The sequence below is a fragment of the Mustelus asterias genome, unplaced genomic scaffold (assembly GCF_964213995.1).
Source record: "Mustelus asterias unplaced genomic scaffold, sMusAst1.hap1.1 HAP1_SCAFFOLD_201, whole genome shotgun sequence".
NCBI lineage: Eukaryota > Metazoa > Chordata > Chondrichthyes > Carcharhiniformes > Triakidae > Mustelus > Mustelus asterias.
Window position 1 is genome coordinate 67963 of NW_027590192.1, and position 22944 is coordinate 90906.

General features: G+C 47.2%; 2 protein-coding genes across 2 annotated transcripts in view; one reads left to right on the forward strand and one right to left on the reverse strand.

Moving 5' to 3' along the window:
• Positions 1–22944, forward strand: part of LOC144485636 (uncharacterized) — a 77327-nt gene that overhangs the window by 50597 nt on the left and 3786 nt on the right. The window lies entirely within an intron of this gene.
• Positions 646–5569, reverse strand: LOC144485623 (uncharacterized). Its single transcript, XM_078203722.1, has 2 exons — positions 5369–5569; positions 646–2711 (listed from the first exon to the last, which is right to left on the reverse strand). The coding sequence occupies exon 2, from the start codon at positions 2383–2385 to the stop codon at positions 1435–1437; it is 951 nt and encodes a 316-aa protein (XP_078059848.1). The 5' UTR covers positions 2386–2711; positions 5369–5569; the 3' UTR covers positions 646–1434.

Here is a 22944-nt window from a genome sequence, read left to right on the forward strand (position 1 = left end):
CTAACTCATTCTGAGTAAATATTCTCACCAGGTCCTCTGTCTGGGCCCTGCTAAGCAGCTTTAATGGTTCATGATTGCAGAAACTGAGCAGTCACAGGAATGTGGTCAAGATAGTCCAGTCCCATAATGCCTCGCATTCAATCTGCAGTCCTTCAATTATAACAGAATATGTGGCTGTATGTAGCTGCCTCGGCCGTGGTCAACCCCAACACTGCCTTCTTGAACTGCTACAATGCCTGAGGCGTAAGTACACTGTAAGAAGTCTCACAACACCAAGTTAAAGTCCAACAGGTTTATTTGGTAGCAAACACCACTAGCTTTCGGAGCGCTGCTCCTTCGTCAGGTGAGTGGGAGTTCTGATCATAAAAAATCCTGTTTTGTGAACAGAACTTCCACTCACCTGACGAAGGAGCAGCACTCCGAAAGCTAGTGGCGTTTGCTACCAAATAAACCTGTTGGACTTTAACTTGATGTTGTGAGACTTCTTATGATGCTTATCCCAGTCCAACACCGGCACCTCCACATTGTGTAAGTACATCCACAGTGATATTAGGGAAAGATTTCCAGCTGCACATTCCAGACTTTCCCTAGACTGTAGATGGATACCAGATTGATATATTCCATTCAACCACACCCAAGATGAGTTATTCCAATTCCTTTATTGTCCAGGACAATATATTCACAATATCTTTGAAACAGAATTTAAACATTCCCATTTGATTTCAGGTATTAACATATTCTGTTAGTTTGTTCTTTATTGTCAATGTCAGGCTGGGGTTGTTCTCCTTGGAGCAAAGGACAAGATTCTGACAGGTTTAGATAAGGTGGACAAAGAAAAACTGTTCCCATTAGCTGATGGGAGAAGGAGAGGGGGTCACAGATATAAAGTTTCGGGTCAGAGATGTAGGAGGGGATGTGAGGAAGAATATTTTGATGCAGCGAATGGTAATGACCTGGAACGCGCTGCCTACGAGGGTGGAGGAAGTGGAGACAAACAATTACAAAGGGAATTGGATGGGCATTTGGGGGGTTTCAAACAGAAATGCTGACTAAATATCTCTGAACTTCCTCACACTCTGTCACTCGGTGATCCGTGTGAAATTTGAAACCATGTATTCGCAACAAGACACAAAGAGCATCAGCCCACTGGAGGCCAAGTTGTGAGACTGGTCAGTCCAGCAGAAAGAAACCCTCCGACCCTCCCCATTGACCAACAGTGAGAATGAACAAAATGCAGTCCTGGATGTAACTGAGAGCAGAAACAATCACAGCAGAATCCAACCCCTGGAATCACTCGTGAACTTGTTGGTGTCTCAGCAGCTGGGATGAATCTCTGAATCCCTTCCCACACTGAGAGCAGGTGAACGGCCTCTCCCCAGTGTGAACTCGCTGGTGTCTCTGCAGGCTGGACAACTGAGTGAATCCATTCCCACACTAAGAGCAGGTGAATGACCTCTCCCCAGTGTGAATGCGCTGGTGTCTCCGCAGGCTGGATAACTGACTGAACCCCTTCCCACACTGAGAGCAGGTGAATGGTCTCTCCCCAGTGTGAATGCGCTGGTGTCGCTGCAGGTCAGATAATTGACTGAACCCCTTCCCACACTGAGAGCAGTTGAATGGCCTCTCCCCAGTGTGAACTCGCTGGTGTCTCCGCAGGGCGGATAAATCAATGAATCCTTTCCCACACTGAGAGCAGGTGAATGGCCTCTCCCCAGTGTGAACTCGCTGGTGTGTCCGCAGGGTGGATAACCGAGTGAATCCCTCCCCACACTGAGAGCAGGTGAACGGCCTCTCCCCAGTGTGAACTCGCTGGTGTCTCCGCAGGGTGGATAAATCAGTGAATCCCTTCCCACACTGAGAGCAGGTGAATGGTGTCTCCCCAGTATGAACTCGCTGGTGTATCCGCAGGCTGGATGACCGAGTGAATCCCTTCCCACACTGACAGCAGGTGAACGGCCTCTCCCCAGTGTGAACTCGCTGGTGTGTCTGCAGGGTGGATAAATCAGTGAATCCCTTCCCACACTGAGGGCAGGTGAATGGCCTCTCCCCAGTGTGAACTCGCTGGTGTCTTTGCAGGTTGGATAACCGAGTGAATCCCGTCCCACACTGAGAGCAGGTGAACGGTCTCTCCCCAGTATGAACTCGCTGGTGTCTCTGCAGGCTGGATAACTGAGTGAATCCCTTCCCACACTGAGAGCAGGTGAAGGGCCCCTCCCCAGTGTGAATTCGCTGGTGTGTCTGCAGGTGGGATGGTTGACTGAATCCCTTCCCACACTGAGAGCAAGTAAATGGCCTCTCCCCCGTGTGGCTGCGCCAATGAGCTTCCAGCTCAGATGGGTATTTGTATCTCTTCCCACAGTCCCCACATTTCCATGGTTTCTCCATGGTGCAGGTGTCCTTTCCTCTCTCTTCAGTTGACAACTCGTCCACACACAGAACAGTCCCCCCACCCCCGCTGTGAATGGTGTGATATTTATTCAGGCTGTGTAACTGGTTCAAGCTCAGTGCACTGGAACACACTCACTCCAGTCTGGCAGCGTGTTGGCACTTTTCCAGTCACACTGATGTTTGAAATCTTTTCAAGTCATCAGACCGGACAACCATTTCTCCTCGATTCAAAGGCCGATGATATTCAGGTCCTAAGGAATGTGACTCTGTCAGATCGAGATGTGGCGTTTGAGATTTCGGCCTGTGATTCCTCTTTCAATATCCTGTAAAACAAGTTTACAGAGGTCATCAGTGTCAGTGCAGGATAGAAATTCAGAACACACAATTCTAGTTTCTATGGAACATTCTTTCCTCTCTCCAGACTCAAAACATTGGCTCTATTCTCTCTCTATCTGGGGGATAGCGTGGGAAATGATGCTGCGGTAGATCAGCCAATTCTCAATGAATGGTTGCAGCAGTTCGATGGGCTGAATGGCCAACTGCAGCTCCTGTTTCTTATGATTTGTGTGTGGTGGACAGGAAGCAGTGAGCATGGATCTGTCAATCAGCCTCAATCAGCACCTTCAGGAGAATTGGGAGGGTGAATATTAGATACAGCAGAGTGAGAATGGAGGGAGAGTGAGTGGGATGGAGATTTACAGCTTTTGGGGAATGAGAGGAAAGAATGTTCATTAGAATCATAGAATTCCTACATCTTATCAACCGTCCCTGAGCCTTCACAATGAATCTCTCTTCTCAAGACACTTATCTCTGACTTGTCTGTTCTGCTCGCAGTCTCACAAAGCAGCTGCCTGTGTGTTGATACGAGGGGCCCTGCTCAGCAAGTTTAATGTTTCATGACTGTGTCTTTAATGACTGAATAACTATAGGAATATGGTCAAGTCAGCTAAATCACATGATGCTTTATATTTCGGTTAGTAACTGTCCATTTTGTTAACATACCACATTTGGATATATAAATACAGATAAAAGCAAAATATTGCAGGTGCTGGAATCTGAAACAAAAACAGAAAATGCTGGAAAATGTCAGCAGGTCTGACAGCATCTGTGGAGAGAGAAGAGTCATCATTTAAATCTGGATGACCCTTCATCAGAGCTCTGACAAAGGGTCATCCAGACTCGAAACGTTGGTCTATTCTCTCTCTATAAATATATATAGGACAGCTGCCTCAGGCTTGGCCCACTCTAACACATGCACGAAGCAGGGCTGACTATGTGGAAATGCTCAGATTAAAGTTTCCTGCCTTCTCTTTAACAGCGAGTGAAAATGTTTATCGGCTTGCAGACCTTCAAAGGAGTCAGTGTCTGCTATTTCAGCATGAACAGGCTAATCTTCACCTGCGTAGGCCCCATAACATTCTGCTTTTCAGCCTTCACCAGAGGGTGAGCAAGGCCAGATTTCTCCATAGCAAATACCAAAGGCGAGATATGGGGATATGCTATGCAAATAAAGGATTAGCAGAAGTCAATTTTTCATCGAATGCGAAAGGGTGAAAAGCTAGGATTTAATTGGCGAATATGTCCGTCAACGAAGGATTAGAAACATTCCTGGTTTCTGATTTGCTGTAATTGACTATTATTGCCAAGTTATTTTTCTGTAACATCAGAACCACTTGCGGGTGGAGTTTAATTTAGACAAATGCGAGGTGATGCATTTTGGTAGATTGAACCAGGGCAGGACTTACTCAGTTAATGGTAGGGCGTTGGGGAGAGTTACAGAACAAAGAGATCTTGGGGTACATGTTCATAGCTCCTTGAAAATGGAGTCACAGATGGACAGAGTGGTGAAGAAGGCATTCGGCATGCTTGGTTTCATCGGTCAGAACACTGAATACAGGAGTTGGAATGTCTCGTTGAAGTTGGACAAGACATTGGTAAGGCCACACTTGGAATACTGTGTGCAATTCTGGTCACCCTATTATAGAAAGGATATTATTAAACTAGAAAGAGTGCAGAAAAGATTTACGAGGATGCGACCAGGACTTGATGGATTGAGTTATAAGGAGAGACTGGATGGACTGGGACTTTTTTCTCTGGAGCGTCGGAGGCTGAGGGTTGATCTTGTAGAGGTCTATAAAATAATGAGGGGCACAGATCAGCTAGATAGTCAATATCTTTTCCCAAAGGTAGGGGAGTCTAAAACTAGAGGGCATAGGTTTAAGGTGAGAGGGGAGAGATACAAAAGTGTCCAGAGGGGCAATTTTTTCACACAGAGGGTGGTGAGTGTCTGGAACAAGCTGCCAGATGTAGGAGTGGAGGCGGGTACAATTTTGTCTTTTAAAAAGCATTTAGATAGTTACATGGGTACAATGGGCATAGAGGGATATGGGCCAAATGCGGGCAATTGGGATTAGCTTAGAAGTTTTTTTAAAAAGGGTGGCATGGACAAGTTGGCCAAAGGACCTGTTTCCATGCTGTAAACCTCTATGACTATGACTCTGTGTAAAAAACTTGCCTCAAACATCTCCATTAAACCTCACCCCTCACACCTTAAACCTGTGCCCCCCCCCAGTAATTGACTCTTCCATCCTGGGAAAAAGCTTCTGACTATCCACTCTGTCCATGCCCCTCATAATCTTGTAGACTTCTATCAGGTCGCCCCTCAACCTCCGTCGTTCTAGTGAGAACAAACCAAGTTTCTCCAACCTCTCCTCATAACTAATGCCCTCCATACCAGGCAACATCCTGGTAAATCTTTTCTGTACCCTCTCCAAAGCCTCCTCCTTTTGAATGGACCGACCTCATATTAAGCTGATCTTTCTCTTCACCCTTTCTGTAACTGTAACTCTATATTCTGCACTCCCTCCTTTCCTTCTCCCCTATGTATTCTATGAACAGCATGCTTTGTCTGTATACCGCGCAAGAAACAATACTTTTCACTGTATCCCAATACATGTGACAATAATAAATCAAATCAAACCCATTGCTGCATTTCCTTCCTGAAGCCACATTTGTCCACTGGGGCCTGGCCCCGGGAGAAAGCGCTGCAGCTGCCGTTGTGTTGGGTGTTGAGGCGGTGCCGCTAGTTCCTTATTGGGGGTGTTGAAGCCTCCACTGGGTGTGTGGAGCCTCCCCTCCCACCCACTGCCCCTAACGCTGCCTCCGCTTATCCGCCTCCTTCCCGCCTGAAGATCCGACAAACAAGCGCCTGTCCCTGGACATGAGCCGCACTGCGCATGCTCAATGTCACAATGCCCGGGGACTGATTGACGGCAGCTCCGGACCAATAGGAAAAGGGGGCGGAGCTGGAGGACCGAGCGGGAGCGGCTGGTCCTCCAACCAGCGTGAATAGGGGAGGGGTCTGAAGCATGCGCAGTGCGGGTAATGGCGACGGACGGACGGTTTTAACTCGAATCCGAGATCAGTTCAAGGTAAAGGGCGGCGCGCAGAGAGAGGTGAATGTGGCGGGTCGGTGGAGAGGTTTCGTAAACATGTTGTTCAAACTCAAACCCCGATAAATAACTTCCGGGGCGCCCAGTTGGTACCAAATTGGAGGCGCAACTTGTCGTGTTGGGCCTGGGCTGACGGCCGTCAATCTGTCGGTGGCAATGTCTATCAGTGCGCATGTGCGGCCGTCATCTTTGTAAGGGGCAATGTGCAACAGGGTGCAGGTGCGATCGCCATGTTTGTAGGGGCGCAGGAGTGTCTACCTTTGTGATGTATGGGACCTGAACCCACTGCAGTCCATGTGGTGTAGGTACATCCACCCTGCTGGTAGGGAGGAAATTCCAGCATTTTGACCCAGCGACTGCGAAGGAACAGCGATATATTTCCAAGATGTGGAGATGCCGGTGTTGGATTGGGGTAAACACAGTAAGAAGTCTCACAACACCAGGTTAAAGTCCAACAGGTTTATTTGGGAGCACAAGCCACTAGGTTTCGGAGCACTGCTCCTTCATCACGTAAGTGGGAGTTCTGTTCACAAACAGGGCATATAAAGACACAAACTCAATTTACAAAATAATGGTTGGAATACGTGTCTTTACAGGTAATCAAGTCTTTAAAGGTACAGACAATGTGAGTGGAGAAAGGGTTAAGCACAGGTTAAAGAAATGTGTATTGTCTCCAGCCAGGACAGTTAGTGAGATTTTGCAAGCCCAGGCAAGTCGTGGGGGTTACAGATAGTGTGACATGAACCCAAGATCCCGGTTGAGGCCGTCCTCATGTGTGTGGAACTTGGCTATCAGTCTCTGCTCAGCGACTCTGCGTTGTCGTGTGTCGTGAAGGCCGCCTTGGAGAACGCAGAGACTGATAGCCAAGTTCCGCACACATGAGGACAGCCTCACTAACTGTCCTGGCTGGAGACAATACACATCTCTTTAACCTGCGCTTAACGCTCTCTCCATTCACATTGTCTGTACCTTTAAGACTTGATTACCTGTAAAGACTCGCATTCCAACCATTATTTTGTAAATTGAGTTTGTGTCTTTATATGCCCTGTTTGTGAACTGAAATCCCATTCATCTGACGAAGGAGCAGCGCTCCGAAAGCTAGTGGCTTTTGCTACCAAATAAACCTGTTAGACTTTAACCTGGTGTTGTGAGACTTCTTATTGTGTTTACCCCAGTCCAACACCGGCATCTCCACATCATTCTCGGTGTAAACAGGAGGGGATGTGTTTGGAGACAGAATGTTCCAGTTTTCACCCTGACATTCCCAGTATGAATAAGATGCTAGATCAAATGGGGATGTTTTAAGACATCATTTCATTGCCTGGTCACTAACCTCCTTGAGCTCAGCTCATTCTGGGCTGGGAGTGTTTGATGGGGCGGTGTAGAGGGAGTGTATGAAAACTGTGCCTACTCTCTGGCACTGTTAGGGGACAGGATGTCCCAATTCTCCATCTTTAAAAGGTCAAAGAGAGGACCAACTGGATTAAATGGTGTTGCTTTATGACATAATTTAATTGCCTGGTAACTAACCTCCTGGAACCCAGCTCATTATGGGCTGGGAGTGTTTGGTGGGGCAATGCAGATGGAGTTTTTCTTATCTAAAGTGTTCCTCCTCTCTGGCACTGTTTGATGTGGCACATAATGGGAGTTTTCCTTTGTACCTAGCTTGGGTAGTGCTTCCCCTGGGAGTTTTTCACAGGATGATTTGGAGAGAACTTTCCTCTGTACCTTTGATGGGTTGTACATACCTTAGGAGTGTTTGATGGGAAAGTGTAGAGGGAGCCTTGCACTGTCCCTCAAGTGTTGCAATTGCCCTGCATGATTTCTACTTCACAACATGTGCATTAAATTTTGATTTGATTTATTGTCAAATGTATTGGGATCCACTGAAAAGTATTGTTTCTTGCACGCTATACAGACAAAGCATACCTTTCATGGAGTACATGGGGAGAAGGAAAGGATAGGGTGCAGGTACAGGTAGGGTGAAGAGAAAGATCAGCTTAATATATGATATGACCATTCAAACATGACAGTCGGAAGAAGTTGTTCTTGAGTCGTTTGGTACATGTTTTCAGACCATAGAACATTAAAGCACAGAAACAGGCCTTTTGGCCCTTCTTGGCTGTGCTGAACCATTTTTTTGCCTCGTCCCACTGACCTGCACTTGGACCACACCCCTCTCATCCATGAACCCGTCCAAGTTTTTCTTAAATGTTAAAAGCATTTACCACTTTATCCGGAAACTCATTCCAGACTCCCATCACTCTCTGCGTGAAGAAGCCCCCCCTAATATTCCCTTTAAACTTTTCTCCTTTCACCCTTAACCCATGCCCTCTGGTTTTTTTCTCCCCTGGCCTCAGTGGAAAAAGCCTGCTTGCATTCACTCTATCTATACCCATCAAAATCTTATACACCTCTATCAAATCTCCCCTCATTCTTCTACGCTCCAGGGAATAAAGTCCTAACCTATTCAACTTTTCTCTGTAACTCAGTTTCTCAAGTCCCGGCAACATCCTTGTGAACCTTCTCTGCACTCTTTCAACCTTATTAATATCCTTCCTGTAATTAGGTGACCAAAACTGCACACAATACTCTAAATTCGGCCTCACCAATGTCTTATACAACCTCACCATGACACTCCAACTCTCATACTCGATACTTTGATTTATAAAGGCCAATGTACCAAAAGCACTCTTTATGACCCTATCTACCTGTGGCGCCACTTTTAGGAAATTATGTATCTGTATTCCCAGATCCCTCAGTTCTACTGCACTCTTCAGTGCCGACCATTTACCTTGTATGTTCTACCTTGGTTTGTCCTTCCAAAGTGCAATACCTCACACTTGGTCTGGCCAACATGTGACTCCAAAGCCACAACAATGTGGTTGACTCTCAACTGCCCTCCAATGGCAACTAGGGATGGGTAATAAATGCTGGCCAGCCAGCGACATCCATGTCCCATAAATGAATAAAAAGAATTCAATTGAACAGCTTGGTGGGCTGAATTTCTAACTATTTCTTACGATCTGTCAGGAACATGAAATGGTGAGTGTCGATCAGCATTAATTAGCACCTTCAGGGTAATTGGGTAGTGTATATTAAAGTTTAAAGTTTATTTAATAGTCACAAGTAAGGCTTATATTAACACTGCAATGAAGTTAGTGTGAAATTCACCTAGTTGTCACACTCCGGCACCTGTTCGGGTCAATGCACCGAACCAGCACGTCTTTCAGAATGTGGGAGGAAACTCATGCAGACACGGGGAGAACGTGCAAACTCCACACAGACAGTGACCCAAGCCGGAAGTCGAACCCGGGTCCCTGGCACTGTGAGGCAGCAGTGCTAACCACTGTGCTACCGTGCTGCAGAATGCTAAATGGAATGAGAGGGAGAGTGTATGTGTGAGGGGCGTGGGTGGATATTTAAAGAATGTTCCATAGAAACTACAATTGTCTGTTTTGAATTTCTATCATGTGCTGACAGTGATGATTTTTGTAAACTCCTTTCAGTGGATATTGGAAGGAGAGGTTTGGAAAATGGAAATCTCAAAAGAGTCACTTGATTCATAAGGACGTGAAAATCATCAGCCTTTTTAACATCAGTGTGACTGGAAAAGCACTGAGATTCTCACACCCGTATCAGAGTGTTCCAGTGCACTGATTGTGGAGAGACACAAGGACTCCGACACCATGGAGAAACCATGGAAATGTGGAGACTGTGGGAAGGGATTCAGAGCCCCATCTGGGGTGGAATCTCATCGACGCAGTCACACCGGGGAGAGACCGTTCATATGCTCCACTTGTGGGAAGGGATTCAATCATTCATCGAATCTGCTGAGACACCAGTGAATTCACGCTGAGGAGAGGCTAGTCACCTGCTCACAGTGTGGGAAGGGAGTCAGAGATTCATTCTCTGAAGGTTGGATGACCGATTGAATCCCTTCCCACACACAGAGTGAACGGTCTCTCCCTGGTGTGAACTCGCTGGTGTCTCCGCCGTGTGGATGACCTCCTAAACCTCTTTGAGCAGTGAGAGCAGCTAAACGGTCTCTCGTCAGTGTGAATGGGTTGGTGGACCATCAGTTCGCGAGAGCTTTTGAAGCCACTCTCACAGTCAGAGCATTTAAAGGGTCTGTCTTGGGTGTGAGTGACCTTGTGGCTCAACAGATTGTTCAACCGAGTGAATCCCTTCCCACACACAGAGCAGGTGAATGGCCTCTCCCCGGTGTGAACTTGCTGGTGGGTCAACAGATTGTTCAACCGAGAGAATCCTTTCCCACAGTCAGAGCAGGTGAACGGCCTCTCCCCGGTGTGAATGCGCTGGTGGGTCAGCAGATTGTTTAACCGAGAGAATCCTTTCCCACACACAGAGCAGGTGAACGGTCTCGCCCCAGTGTGAACTCCCTGGTGTGTTTGTAAATGGGATAACTGAGTGAATCCCTTCCCACACACAGAGCAGGTGAATGGTCTCTCTCCAGTGTGACTGCGTCGATGAGTTTCCAGTGCAGATGGGAACCTGAATCCTTTCCCACAGTCCCCACATTTACACAATTTCTCCATGGTGCGGGTGTCCTTGTGACTCTCCAGGCTTGACAATCAGTTCAGTTACAACATAACATGGGTGCGGTCTCTCTGCTGCAATGTATTTTCAGGCTGTTTAACTGGTTAAAGTTCTTTCCACAGTCACTCAGGTGTGCGCATGTTTCAGTGTGTGTGTGTCTCGGTGCTTTTCCAGTCACACTGATGTTTAAAATCTCCTGAAGCAGACAGAGCAGAGAAACATTTCCATTCTAGATTCAAAGGTCGATGATATTCAGGTCCCAATGAACTGAGTGACTATGTTAGATTTTGATGTGAAGTTTGGTTTCATATTCGTCTTTAAATTTTCTGATATCCTGCAAAAGGAATTTACAAAAGTCATCAGTGTCAGTACAGGATAGAAATTCAGAACAGACAATTCTAGTTTCTATGGAACATTCTTTACTCTCTCATTCCTCAAAGCTGTAAATCTCCATCCCACACACTCTCCCTCCATTCTCACTCTGCTGTATCTAATATTCACCCTCCCAATTCTCCTGAAGGTGCTGATTGAGGCTGATTGACAGATCCATGCTCACTGCTTCCTGTCCTGGACACAGAAAGAGCTGGAAATTTCCATGCAGGCTGCCAGACAGATAACTGTCTACATTATTGGAGTAAAAATGTGTGGAATATACAGACCAAATTCACTTCATTCCCTTCAGTTGCTGCAAGTCCCCAATTTCCCCCAGAATGAGGAAAGAAATGGAAAGGGGGAAATATTGATTTCCTCCCAGATGTTGCCCAGAGGAGGAAGTTTCACTCTGAAGCTCATTGGACAACTTCTGCATTGTGACGTCACGATAGAGTCCTGCCTGAATCAGCCAATAGGAATCACTGTGCTCCGTGGTGATGTCTCCGGGTTCCAGTGCTCAGGCCCGGGCGCGCGGACCCGGGAGCCCCGCCCCCACCCATTGTTCCCCTGCCCCTGCACCACATCGAGCCAAGGTTTCCAGGCAACCGGCTGACGGCTCCGGCCAGAGCGAGAAGCCGCTCGGTGATCTCCCCCTGGCCCGGGACTGCGCATATGCGAGGGAGAGGGGAAGCTGCGCATGTGCGGGGGAGAACCCACCCTCTGATCTTCATGTTGAGGTGTTGACCAATGGGAAGAGTTGGAGGACCGGAAGGACTCTGGTCTTCTAGCCAATCAGAGCGCTTTGTGTGAATGAAGATTGATCTTCAGACAGATTCAAACCTCCTCCTGTCGCCAACATCTGTGAGAATTGTTTTGTATTAACGTATTTGTAATAAAAAAAAAGAAACCAACATCTGTGAGTAAAACACTTTCTTTTCAACCCCTTTCCATTTCTTTTCTCATTCTGGGGGAAATTGGGGACTTGCAGCAACTGAAGGGAAAGGAAGTGAATCCAGGGAGCGTGCAGACTCTGGAAAGGTTGGCCCAGGTTACTCTCTCTCTTAAACCAGAAAATGATCCATTTCTGCCCACTGTTTGCTGTTAGCCAATCTTCTATCCACGCCAATATGTTATCCCCGCAGCATGAATTTTTATTTGCTGCAATAACCTTTGATGTGGCACCTCATCAAATGTCTTCTGGAAATCTAAGTACAGCGCATCCACCGGTTTCCCTTTATCCAATTCCCGATGGGGAATTTTAGAAAATTGAACAACACATCAACTATCTCACTCTGTTAAGACCCGAGAATGAAGCCCAGCAGGACCCGAGGACTCATCAGCCCACAGCTCCAACAGTTTGCTGAGCACCACTTCCCTGGGAATTGTGCTTTTTCAGAGTTCATCCCACACTTCTGTTTTCTGATTTCCAGCTGTTTCTGAGTTTTAACTGTATCCTCGATTGTGAACACCGAGGCAAAATACTTGTTCAATTCATCTCCCAGCTCCTTATTTTTCATTATCAATTCCTGGACTCACTTTCTATTAGACAGTTAAGAAATGAGGTGGAGCAAGTGACTGAAGTGTCAGTCAGGGAGCACTATTGGGAGCACCAATAGTTTCAAAATAGTTCTGGAAAAAGATAGGACAGGTCCACAGGTCAAGGCCCTAAACTGGAGCAGGGCCACTTTTGTGGCCATTAGGCAGGATCTAGCAGATGTCGATTAGGTGAGTTTGTTTGAGGGGAAAGGAATGACTGGCAAATGGGAGGTTTTAAAAGTGTGATATCAAGAGTCCAGGGGCAGTATATTCCTGTTAAGATGCAGGGAAAGAATGGTAAATTTAGGGATCTCTGGCAGACAAGGGACATTGAGGCTCTGGTCAGGTAAAAGAAGGAAGCATACATTGGGTTTAGGCAATCGGGGACAAGTGAATCACTCTGACTATAAAAAGTGTAAGAAAATACTGAAGAGGGAAATCAGGAGGACAAAAAGAGGGTATGATATGGATCTGGCAGGTAAGATTAAAGAAAATTCCAAGAGGTTCTATAGCTATATTAAGAGTAAAAGGGTGGCTAGTGAGAGAATAGATCCTCTTAAAAATCAGTCTGGCCATCTGTGTGTGGAGCCACAGGAGATGGGTGAGATTTTTAATGAATACTTCTCCTCTGTGTTGACTGCGGAGAGCACCATGGGTGCTAAAGAAATAAGGGAAACAAGTGGTGATGTCTTGGGCACACGCATGTTACTTGGGAGGAGGTATCTGCAGCCTTATAAAAGCAAATTACTGCGGATGCTGGAATCTGAAACCAAGAGAGAAAATGCTGGAAAATCTCAGCAGGTCTGGCAGCATCTGTAAGGAGAGAAAAGAGCTGATGTTTCTTGTCTCGATGACCCTTTGTCAAAGCTCTGGAACATCAGTTCTTTTCTCTCCATACAGATGCTGCCAGACCTGCTGAGAATGGGGAGAGAGTGTGTGGGATGGAGATTTACAGCTTTTGGGGAATGAGAGAGGAAAGAATGTTCCATAGAAATTGTCTGTTCTGAATTTCTATCCTGCACTGACACTGATGACTTTTGGAAACTCATTTTACAGGATCTTGAAAGAGGAATCACAGGCCGAAATCTCAAACGTCACGTCTGGACGTGACAGAGTCTTATTCCTTGGGACCTCAATATCATCGGATTTTGAATCCAGAAGGAGAAATGATTGTCCAGTCTGTCGATTTGAAAAGATTTGAAATGTCAGTGTGAGTGAAAAAGCATGAACACTCTGCCACACTTGAGTGAGAGTGTTCCACTGCACTGACTAAAGAGCTTTAACCAGTTACACAGTCTGAATAAATATCACACCATTCACAGCGGGGAGAGACTGTAATCTTGTTCTGTGTGTGGACGAAGTTTCAACTAATTGTCCACCCAAGAGAGAGGCAAGGACACCTGCACCATGGCGAAACCATGGAAATGTGGGGACTGTGGGAAGGGATACAGAACCCCATCTCTGCTGGAGGTTCATCGGCGCAGCCACACTGGGGAGAGGCCATTCACCTGCTCTCAGTGTGGGGAGGGATTCACGCAGTCATCCCACCTGCAGACACACCAGCGGGTTCACACTGGGGAGAGGCCATTCACCTGCTCTCAGTGTGGGAAGGGATTCATTCAGTTATCCAGCCTGCAGAGACACCAGCGAGTTCACACTGGAGTGAGGCCGTTCACCTGCTCTGAGCGTGGGAAGGGATTCACTCAGTTATCCAACCTGCAGAGACACCAGCGAGTCCACACTGGGAAGAGACCGTTCACCTGCTCTCAGTGTGGGAAGGGATTCAGAGTTTCATCCCAGCTGCTGAGACACCAGCAAGTTCACGAGTGATGACAGGGGTTGGATTCTGCTGTGATTGTTTCTGCTCTCAGTTGCATCCAGGACTGCATTCATGTTCATTCTCACAGTTGGTCAATGGGAAGGGTCAGAGGGTTTCTTTCTGCTGGACTGGCTGGTCTCAGCCTCCAGTGGGCTGATGCTCTTTGAGTCTTTTTGCGAATACCTGGTTTCAAATGTCACAAGGATCACAGAGTGACAGGGTGTTAGGAAGTTTAGAGATATTTAGTCAGAAGAAAACAGATGTTGGCAGTGCAAAGGTACATTTCTGAATGGAGGGCTGTGACAAGTGACATTCCTCAGCGATCAGTGCTGGGACTTTTGCTGCTTGTAATATATATAAATGATTTGGAGGAAAATGTAACTGGTTTGATTGGTAAGTTTGTGGACGGCACAAAGGTTGGTGGAATTGCGGATAGCGATGGGGACCGGCAGAGGATACAGCAGGATATAGATCAGTTGGAGACTTGGGTGGAGAGATGGCAGATGAAGTTTAATCCGGACAAATGTGAGGTAATGCATTTTGGAAGGTCTAATACAGATCGGAAATATACAGTAAATGGCAGAACCCTTAAGAGTATTCATAGGCAGAGGGATCTGGGTGTGCAGGTACACAGGTCATTGAAAGTGGCAATGCAGGTGGAGAATATAGTCAAGAAGGCATACGGCATGCTTGCCTTCATCGGCCGGGGCATTGAGTTTAAAAATTGGTAAGTCATGTTGCAGCTTTATAGAACCTTTGTTAGACCGCACTTGGAATCTAGTGTTCAATTCTGGTCACCACACTACCAGAAGGATGTGGAGGCTTTGGAGAAGGTATGGAAAATATTGATCAGGATGTTGCCTGGTGCGGAGGGCATTAGCTATGAGGAGAGGTTGGAACGACGGAGGTTGAGGGGGGCGACCTGATAGAAGTCTCCAAGATTATGAGGGGCACGGACAGAGTGGATAGTCAGAAGCTTTTTCCCAGGGTGGAAGAGTCAATTACTCGGGGCACAGGTTTAAGGTGTGAGGGGCAAGGTTTAAAGGAGATGTACGAGGCAGGTTTTTTACACAGAGAGTGGGGGGTGCCTGGAACTCGTTGCCGGGGGAGGTAGTGGAAGCAGATACGATAGTGACTTTTAAGATGTGTCTTGACAAATATATGAATAGCATAGGAATAGAGGGATATGGTCCCCGGAAGGGGAGGGGGTTTTAGTTCAGACGGGCAGCATGGTTGCTACAGGCTTGGAGGGCCAAAGGGCTTGTTTCTGTGCTGTAATTCTCTTTGTTCTTCATTCTGTTTGGAACATCCCAAATGCCCATCCAATTTCCTTTTTAATTGTTTATTGTCTCCACTTCCTCCACCCTCATAGGCAGCGAGTTTCAGGTCATTACCATTCGCTGCATCAGAATATTCTTCCTCACATCTCCCCGCCCCCCCCCCCCCCCCCCCCCACCCCGCCCTTGCATCTCTGACCCAAAACAAGAAATCTGTGTCTCCCCTCGTCCTTGTCCCTTCAGCTAATGGGAACAGGTTTTCTTTGTCCACCTTATCTAAACCTGTCAGAATCTTGTCCACCTCGATCAAAACTCCCCTCAACCTCCTTTGCTCCAAAGAGAACAACCCCAGCCTGACACTGACAATACAGAACAAACTGACAGAAAATGTTAGTCTGAAATCAAATGGGAATGTTTAATTTCTGTTTTCAAGATATTGTGAATATATTGTCCTGGACAATAAAGGAATTGGAATAACTCACCTTGGGTGTGGTTGAATGGAATATATCAATCTGATATCCACCTACAGTCCAGTGAAAGTCTGGAATGTGTAGCTGGAAGTCCCTTCCTAACAGCACTGTGGGTGTACGTACACCTCAGGCATTGCAGCACTTCAAGAAGGCACCATTGGGGTTGGGGTTGACCATGGCCAAGGCAGCTACATACAGCCACATATTCTGTTATAATTGAAGGACTGCAGATTGAATGTGAGGCATTGTGGGACTGGACTATCTTGACCACATTCCTGTGACTGCCTGGAAACTCGTGTCTATTTTAAAGAACAAAGAACAATACAGCACAGGAACAGGCCCTTCGGCCCTCCAAGCCTGCACCGATCATGTGTTCCTAACTAGACCACTCAGCCTGTCCAAATCTCTCTGCAGACCTTCTATGCCCTCCACACGATTCACTTTTCCACTTATCTTTGTGTCGTCTGCAAACTTTGTTACCCTACACTCAGTCCCCTCCTCCAGAGCGTCTATATAAATGGTAAATAGTTGAGGCCCCAGTACCGATCCCTGCGGCACGCCACTAGTTACTATCCGCCAACCAGAAAAGCACCCATTTATTCCGACTCTCTGCTTCCTGTCGGATAGCCAATCCCCAATCCACGCTAACACCCTACCCCCAACTCCGTGTGACCCAATCTTCTTCAGCAACCTTTTGTGAGGCACCTTATCAAACGCCTTTTGGAAATCCAAAAACACCGCATCCACCGGTTCCCCTCCGTCAACCGCACTAGTCACATCTTCATAAAGTCTCATTAGTCTGCAGGCTCCTGTTAAATACAGAGCAGTACAGCAGCACACTGACAGTTAACACTGTTTCATGAGCCTGCAGGCTCCTGTTAAATACAGAGAAGTGCAGGAACACACTGACAGTGTAACACAGTCTCATCAGCCTGCAGGTTCCTGTTAAATACAGAGCAGCAGAGGAACACACTGACAGTGTAACACAGTCTCATCAGCCTGCAGGTTCCTGTTAAATACAGAGCAGCAGAGGAACACACCGACAGTGTAACACAGTCTCATCAGCCTGCAGGTTCCTGTTAAATACAGAGCTGTACAGGAACACACTGACAGTGTTACACTGTCTCATCAGCCTGCAGGCTCCTGTTAAATACAGAGCAGCAGAGGAACACACTGACAGTGTTACACTGTCTCATCAGCCTGCAGGCTCCTGTTAAATACAGAGCTGTACAGGACCACACTGACAGTGTTACACTGTCTCATCAGCCTGCAGGCTCCTGTTAAATACAGAGCTGTACAGGAACACACTGACAGTGTAACACTGTCTCATCAGCCAGCAGGCTCCTGTTAAATACAGAGCAGTAGAGGAACACACTGACAGTGTTACACAGTCTCATCAGCCTGCAGGCTCCTGTTAAATACAGAGCTGTACAGGAACACACTGACAGTGTTACACTGTCTCATCAGCCTACAGGTTCCTGTTAAATTTGCTGAGACGATTTCAATTTAAACCAGGTTTGCAGGCATCATGTTCCATTCACATGTCAAAGAAGAGAGAGATGTTTTGGGACAGGGGTGAAGTCCAAGAGTCAGAAACAACAAACAAACTTGGTTTTAGCTTTATTGATCACAGGACTGTGACTGATAACTTCCCTGGATCCCAGCGCCAGGAGAGACACTCCGGAAAATATGGGGAGCTGAGAATTGTCCACGAGAATAACCGAAGGCGTGAGAACTGAAATAATCGAGAGTTCGAAATGAGAAAAGGCCCCAAAATGAAGCTGGTAGCAGGACATCAATTAGTCTCCTCTTCCATTGGAGAAATATTAACACAGCACTGCGCATTTCCATAAAAACTGACTTAGTGACATTTATCTAGAATATCAATAACTCCTATAACAGGGTTGGAGTTTAACATGAGCAGAAACACACAATGGAAGTGATTGACAGAATCCCACCCTTGCACAAAAACTTACTGATGTCTCAATAGGTGTTGTGACTGAATAAGTCCCTTCCCACAGACAGAGCAGGTGAGCATCCACTCTTCAACACAAATGCATTGGTGTGTCTGCAACTCACTCTTCTCTCATTCGTAATGTTTAAAAAGTAATTTTTCAGTGTGAACATGTTGATGCAAACTGAGAGTGTCAGCCGAGTGAATTCCTTCCCACACTTGGAGCAAGGGAACGGCCTCTCCCCAGTGTGAACTCGCTGGTGCCTCAGCAGGGTGGATGACTGAATGAATCCTTTCCCACACACTGAGCAGGTGAACGGCCTTTTTCCCGTGTGAGTCTGCTGGTGTCTCATCAGTGTGGCTGACTGAGTGAATCCCTTCCCACACACAGGGCAGATGAATGGCCTCTCTCCAGTGTGTGTGTGTTGGTGCTGTTTCAAGTGCTTTTTGCTCTTAAAGCTCTTCTCACAGTTGGAACATTTTAAATGTCTCTTATTGGAATGAGAGTGTTGGTGTGACTGCATGTGTTGTGACTGAACAAAACCTTTTCCACACACACAGCAGATGAACGGTCTCTCTCCTGTGTGACTGCGACGATGAGTTTCGAGATGGGAAGGATAATTGAATCCCTTCCCACAATCCTCACATTTCCACGGTTTCTCCATAGTGCCAGTGTCCTTGTGTCTCTCCAGGTTGGATGATCAGTTGAAGTCTTGTCCACACACACAACATATATACAGTTTCTCCCAGCTGTGAATGGTGTGATGTTTTTTCAGGCTGTGTAACTGGTTTAAGCTTTTTCCACAGTCAGTTCACTGGAACACTCTCACTTGGGTGTGTGTGTCTCAGTGCTTTTCCAGTCACACTGATGTTTGAAATCTTCTCCTCCAGGCAGAACAGACAAACATTTCTCCTTCCACGTTCAAAGTCTCAGGATATTCAGGTCCAAATAAGTCGATACTCAATCTGATTTTTATGTGATGTTTCCTCACCTCACCTGTAAAAGGAGTTAACAAAAATCGTCACGGTCAATCGAGATAGAAATTCAGTCCAAAGATGTGCGAGTTAGGTTGATTGGCCATGCTAAAAAGAAAATTGCCTCTCTTGTTCCCCCAAATCAGTAAATCCCTGTACCACACACTCTCCCTCCTCCCTGGGCTGAAATCCAAACCCATCTCACCATTTCTTTCCTCCACTCCCAGTTTTCTCCCTCCCTCTCCTCTGTCTGGGTTCAGTTCTCCAGCTCCTGTCTGCAGACTGACAATAAAACCAATGGGTTAATATTTCTCCAATGGAAGAGGAGACTAATTGATGTCCTGCTACCAGCTTCATTTGGGGCCTTTTCTCATTTCAAACTCTGGATTATTTCAGTTCTCACGCCTTCGGTTAGTCTCGTGGACAATTCTCAGCTCCCCATATTTTCCAGAGTGGCTTTCCTGGCGCTGGGATCCAGGGAAGTTATCGGTCACAGTCCTGTGATCAATAAAGCTAAAACCAAGTTTGTTTGTTGTTTCTGACTCTTGGACTTCACCCCTGTCCCAAAACATCTCTCTCTTCTTTGACATGTGAATGGAACATGATGCCTGCAAACCTGGTTTAAATTGAAATCGTCTCAGCAAATTTAACAGGAGCCTGCAGGCTGATGAGACAGTGTTACACTGTCAGTGTGTTCCTCTGCTGCTCTGTATTTAACAGGAGCCTGCAGGCTGATGAGACAGTGTAACACTGTCAGTGTGTTCCTCTGCTGCTCTGTATTTAACAGGAACCTGCAGGCTGATGAGACTGTGTTACACTGTCAGTGTGTTCCTGTACAGCTCTGTATTTAACAGGAGCCTGCAGGCTCATGAGACTTTATGAAGATGTGACTAGTGCGGTTGACAGAGGGGAACCGGTGGATGCAGTGTTTTTGGATTTCCAAAAAGCGTTTGATAAGGTGCCTCACAAAAGGTTGCTGAAGAAGATTGGGTCACACGGAGTTGGGGGTAGGGTGTTAGCGTGGATTGGGGATTGGCTATCCGACAGGAAGCAGAGAGTCGGAATAAATGGGTGCTTTTCTGGTTGGCGGATGGTAACTAGTGGCGTGCCGCAGGGATCGGAACTGGGGCCTCAACTATTTACCATTTATATAGACGATCTGGAGGAGGGGACTGAGTGTAGGGTAACAAAGTTTGCAGACGACACAAAGATAAGTGGAAAAGTGAATCGTGTGGAGGGCGTAGAAGGTCTGCAGAGAGATTTGGACAGGCTGAGTGAGTGGGCGAGGATCTGGCAGATGGAGTATAACGTTAACAAATGCGAGGTTATTCACTTTGGAAGAAATAATAGCAAATTGGATTATTATCTAAATGGAAAAAATTACAACATGCTACTGTGCAAAGGGACCTGGGGGTCCTTGTGCATGAGATGCAAAAACCCAGTCTGCAGGTGCAACAGGTGATCAAGAAGGCAAATGGGATGTTGGCCTATATCGCAAGGGGGATAGAATATAAAAGCAGAGATGTCTTGCTGCATCTGTACAGGGCATTGGTGAGGCCGCAGCTGGAATACTGTGTGCAGTATTGGTCCCCTTATTTGCGGAAGAATATATTGGCCTTGGAGGGAGTGCAGAGAAGGTTCACCAGGTTGATACCAGAGATGAGGGGTGTTGATTATGAGGAGAGACTGAGCAGATTGGGTTTGTACTCGTTGGAATTTAGAAGGCTGAGGGGGGATCTTATAGAGACCTATAAGATAATGAAGGGGCTGGTTAGGGTAGAGGTGGAGAGATTCTTTCCACTGAGAAAGGAAACTAGAACTAGAGGGCACAGCCTCAAAATAAAGGGGGGTCAGTTTAGGACAGAGTTGAGGAGGAACTTCTTCTCTCAGAGGGTGGTGAATCTCTGGAATTCTTTGTCCACTGAAGTGGTGGAGGCTTCCTCGTTGAATATGTTTAAATCACGGATAGATGGATTTCTGATCGGTAAGGGAATTAGGGGTTATAGGGATCAGGCGGGGAAGTGGAACTGATCCACTTCAGATCAGTCATGATTTTATTGAATGGCGGGGCAGGCTCGAGGGGCTAGATGGCCTACTCCTGCTCCTATTTCTTATGTTCTTATGACTCTTACACTGTCTGTGCTCCTGTACTGCTCTGTATTTAACAGGAGCCTGCAGGCTGATGAGACAGTGTAACACTGTCAGTGTGTTCCTGTACAGCTTTGTATTTAACAGGAACCTGCAGGCTGATTAGACTTATACGGTCAGTGTGCTCCTGTACTGTGGAGCCTTTGCTGTTATGAAATGTGGGTGAAAAGTAATGAGACTCATATCCTTGCTCATGTTGCTGTGATTGTGTAGAAAGGGGGATGTGTAAAGAGCTGGTCTTTGTGTGGAGATGTGAACCAAGGAAATGGTATCTGTTTGTGAGTGACACAACCTTGTGCTCACACTCAGAACAATGCACAGATATCATTCTGGTTATGGTTTGAACAGGGTCAGATCACAACTGTAGTGAGCAATTTAAATATAAATATCTCCAGTATAGCTGCAGCTTGTTCGATCAGAGCTGGGGAGGAGAGAGCTCTGAATCCACTGTATTATCTCTGTTCTCCAGACTGGGTAACTTTTTAAATCGAATGATATTTCATTCAAGAAACAGGCTTACAGCCAATGGGTCTTATTGGGGGTGTTGGGGCCTCCAGCGGGTGTTTGTGAATCCTCCCCGCCCACCTCCCAGGGTTTCCTTCCTTCCCAGAGATCAGAGTCCTCATTGATTTGAGGCCAAAGTGTAACCTCTTATTTATTGTCCCCCTCCCCCATCCTCTGATGTGAACCATCCTCCAGTGGCTGAGCCAGGATGGGGCCGTTAACCGGGGCCTGTTTCCGGGAGGGAGAAGCCCCGCAGCTGCAAACCAGGGAGCTGACAATGATTCTGAAGGGTTTGCGGATCCACAAAGTGTTTCCAAATCCTCCCCAATGTCCAACCGCTTCAGCGCTGTCCCTGCGGTAAAGCTGAGGCCTGGGCCAGAAGTTGGTGCTGTTTCCAGTGCAGCCGTGGTTTCCATTCCCACCCTGTGCTCACAATCTCCTCCAGAACCCTCACCAACACCATGACTGACACTGAGCATGCTCAGAGCGCACACCCACACCACCTGATGTGGAGGTGCCGGTGTTGGACTGGGTGAGTCACCTGATGAAGGGGCGGAGCTCCGAAAGCTCCTGATTCCAAATAAACCTGTTGGACTTTCACCTGGTGTGATTTCTTACTGTGCTCACCACACCTGCGCAGTGCGTTCCCAGGCTCCCCAGCGCCTGATCATCTTTCCGCATGCTCCACTCCCAGCCTGGACCCGCCCCTCATTTACTCTCATTGGCTGGAGGACCAGCCGCTCCCGCTGGGTCCTCCAGCCCCGCCCCTCATTCACTCCGATTGGTTGGAGGACCAGCTGCTCCCACTCGGTCCCCCAGCCCCGCCCCCTCTTCCTATTGGCCCGGAGCTGCCGTCAATCAACCCCCGGGCATTGTGATGTGGAGCATGCGCAGTGTCATTGCTGTCCTTGGCGCTTGTTTGTCCCGGAGAAGCGGAGTCAGCGTTAGGCGGTGGCTGGGAGGATTTGGAAACACTTTGTGGATCCGCAGGCGGGAAGGAGCTCGAGCCGGCGGGTTTTCAATGGAAATTTTAAATGGCGCGGATCCAGAGCCCGAAAGAAAACCGGAAACATAAATGGATCCGGGCGGTGAGGCTTCATAAACACCCGGTGTCGGTCAGATGCCGGATCTCGGGTCAGGGTGACACAGTGGTTAACACTGCTGCTTCACAGCGTCAGGGACCCGGGTTCAATTCCCAGCCTGGGTCAGTGTCTGTGTGGAGTCTGCACATTCTCCTCGTGTCTGCACGGGTTTCCTCCGGGTGCTCCGGTTTCCTCCCACAGTCTGAAAGACATGCTGGTTAGGGTGCATTGACCCGAACAGGTGCCGGAGTGTGGCGACGAGGGGATTTCCACAGTAACTTCATTGCAGTGTTAATGTAAACCTACTTGTGACACTAATAATTAAACTTTAATCCCTCAATTTGTGAGGCAAAATCCTCAGATGTTAACATCGGCCATCTTTATTAAGGGCAAAACCAAATGGATAA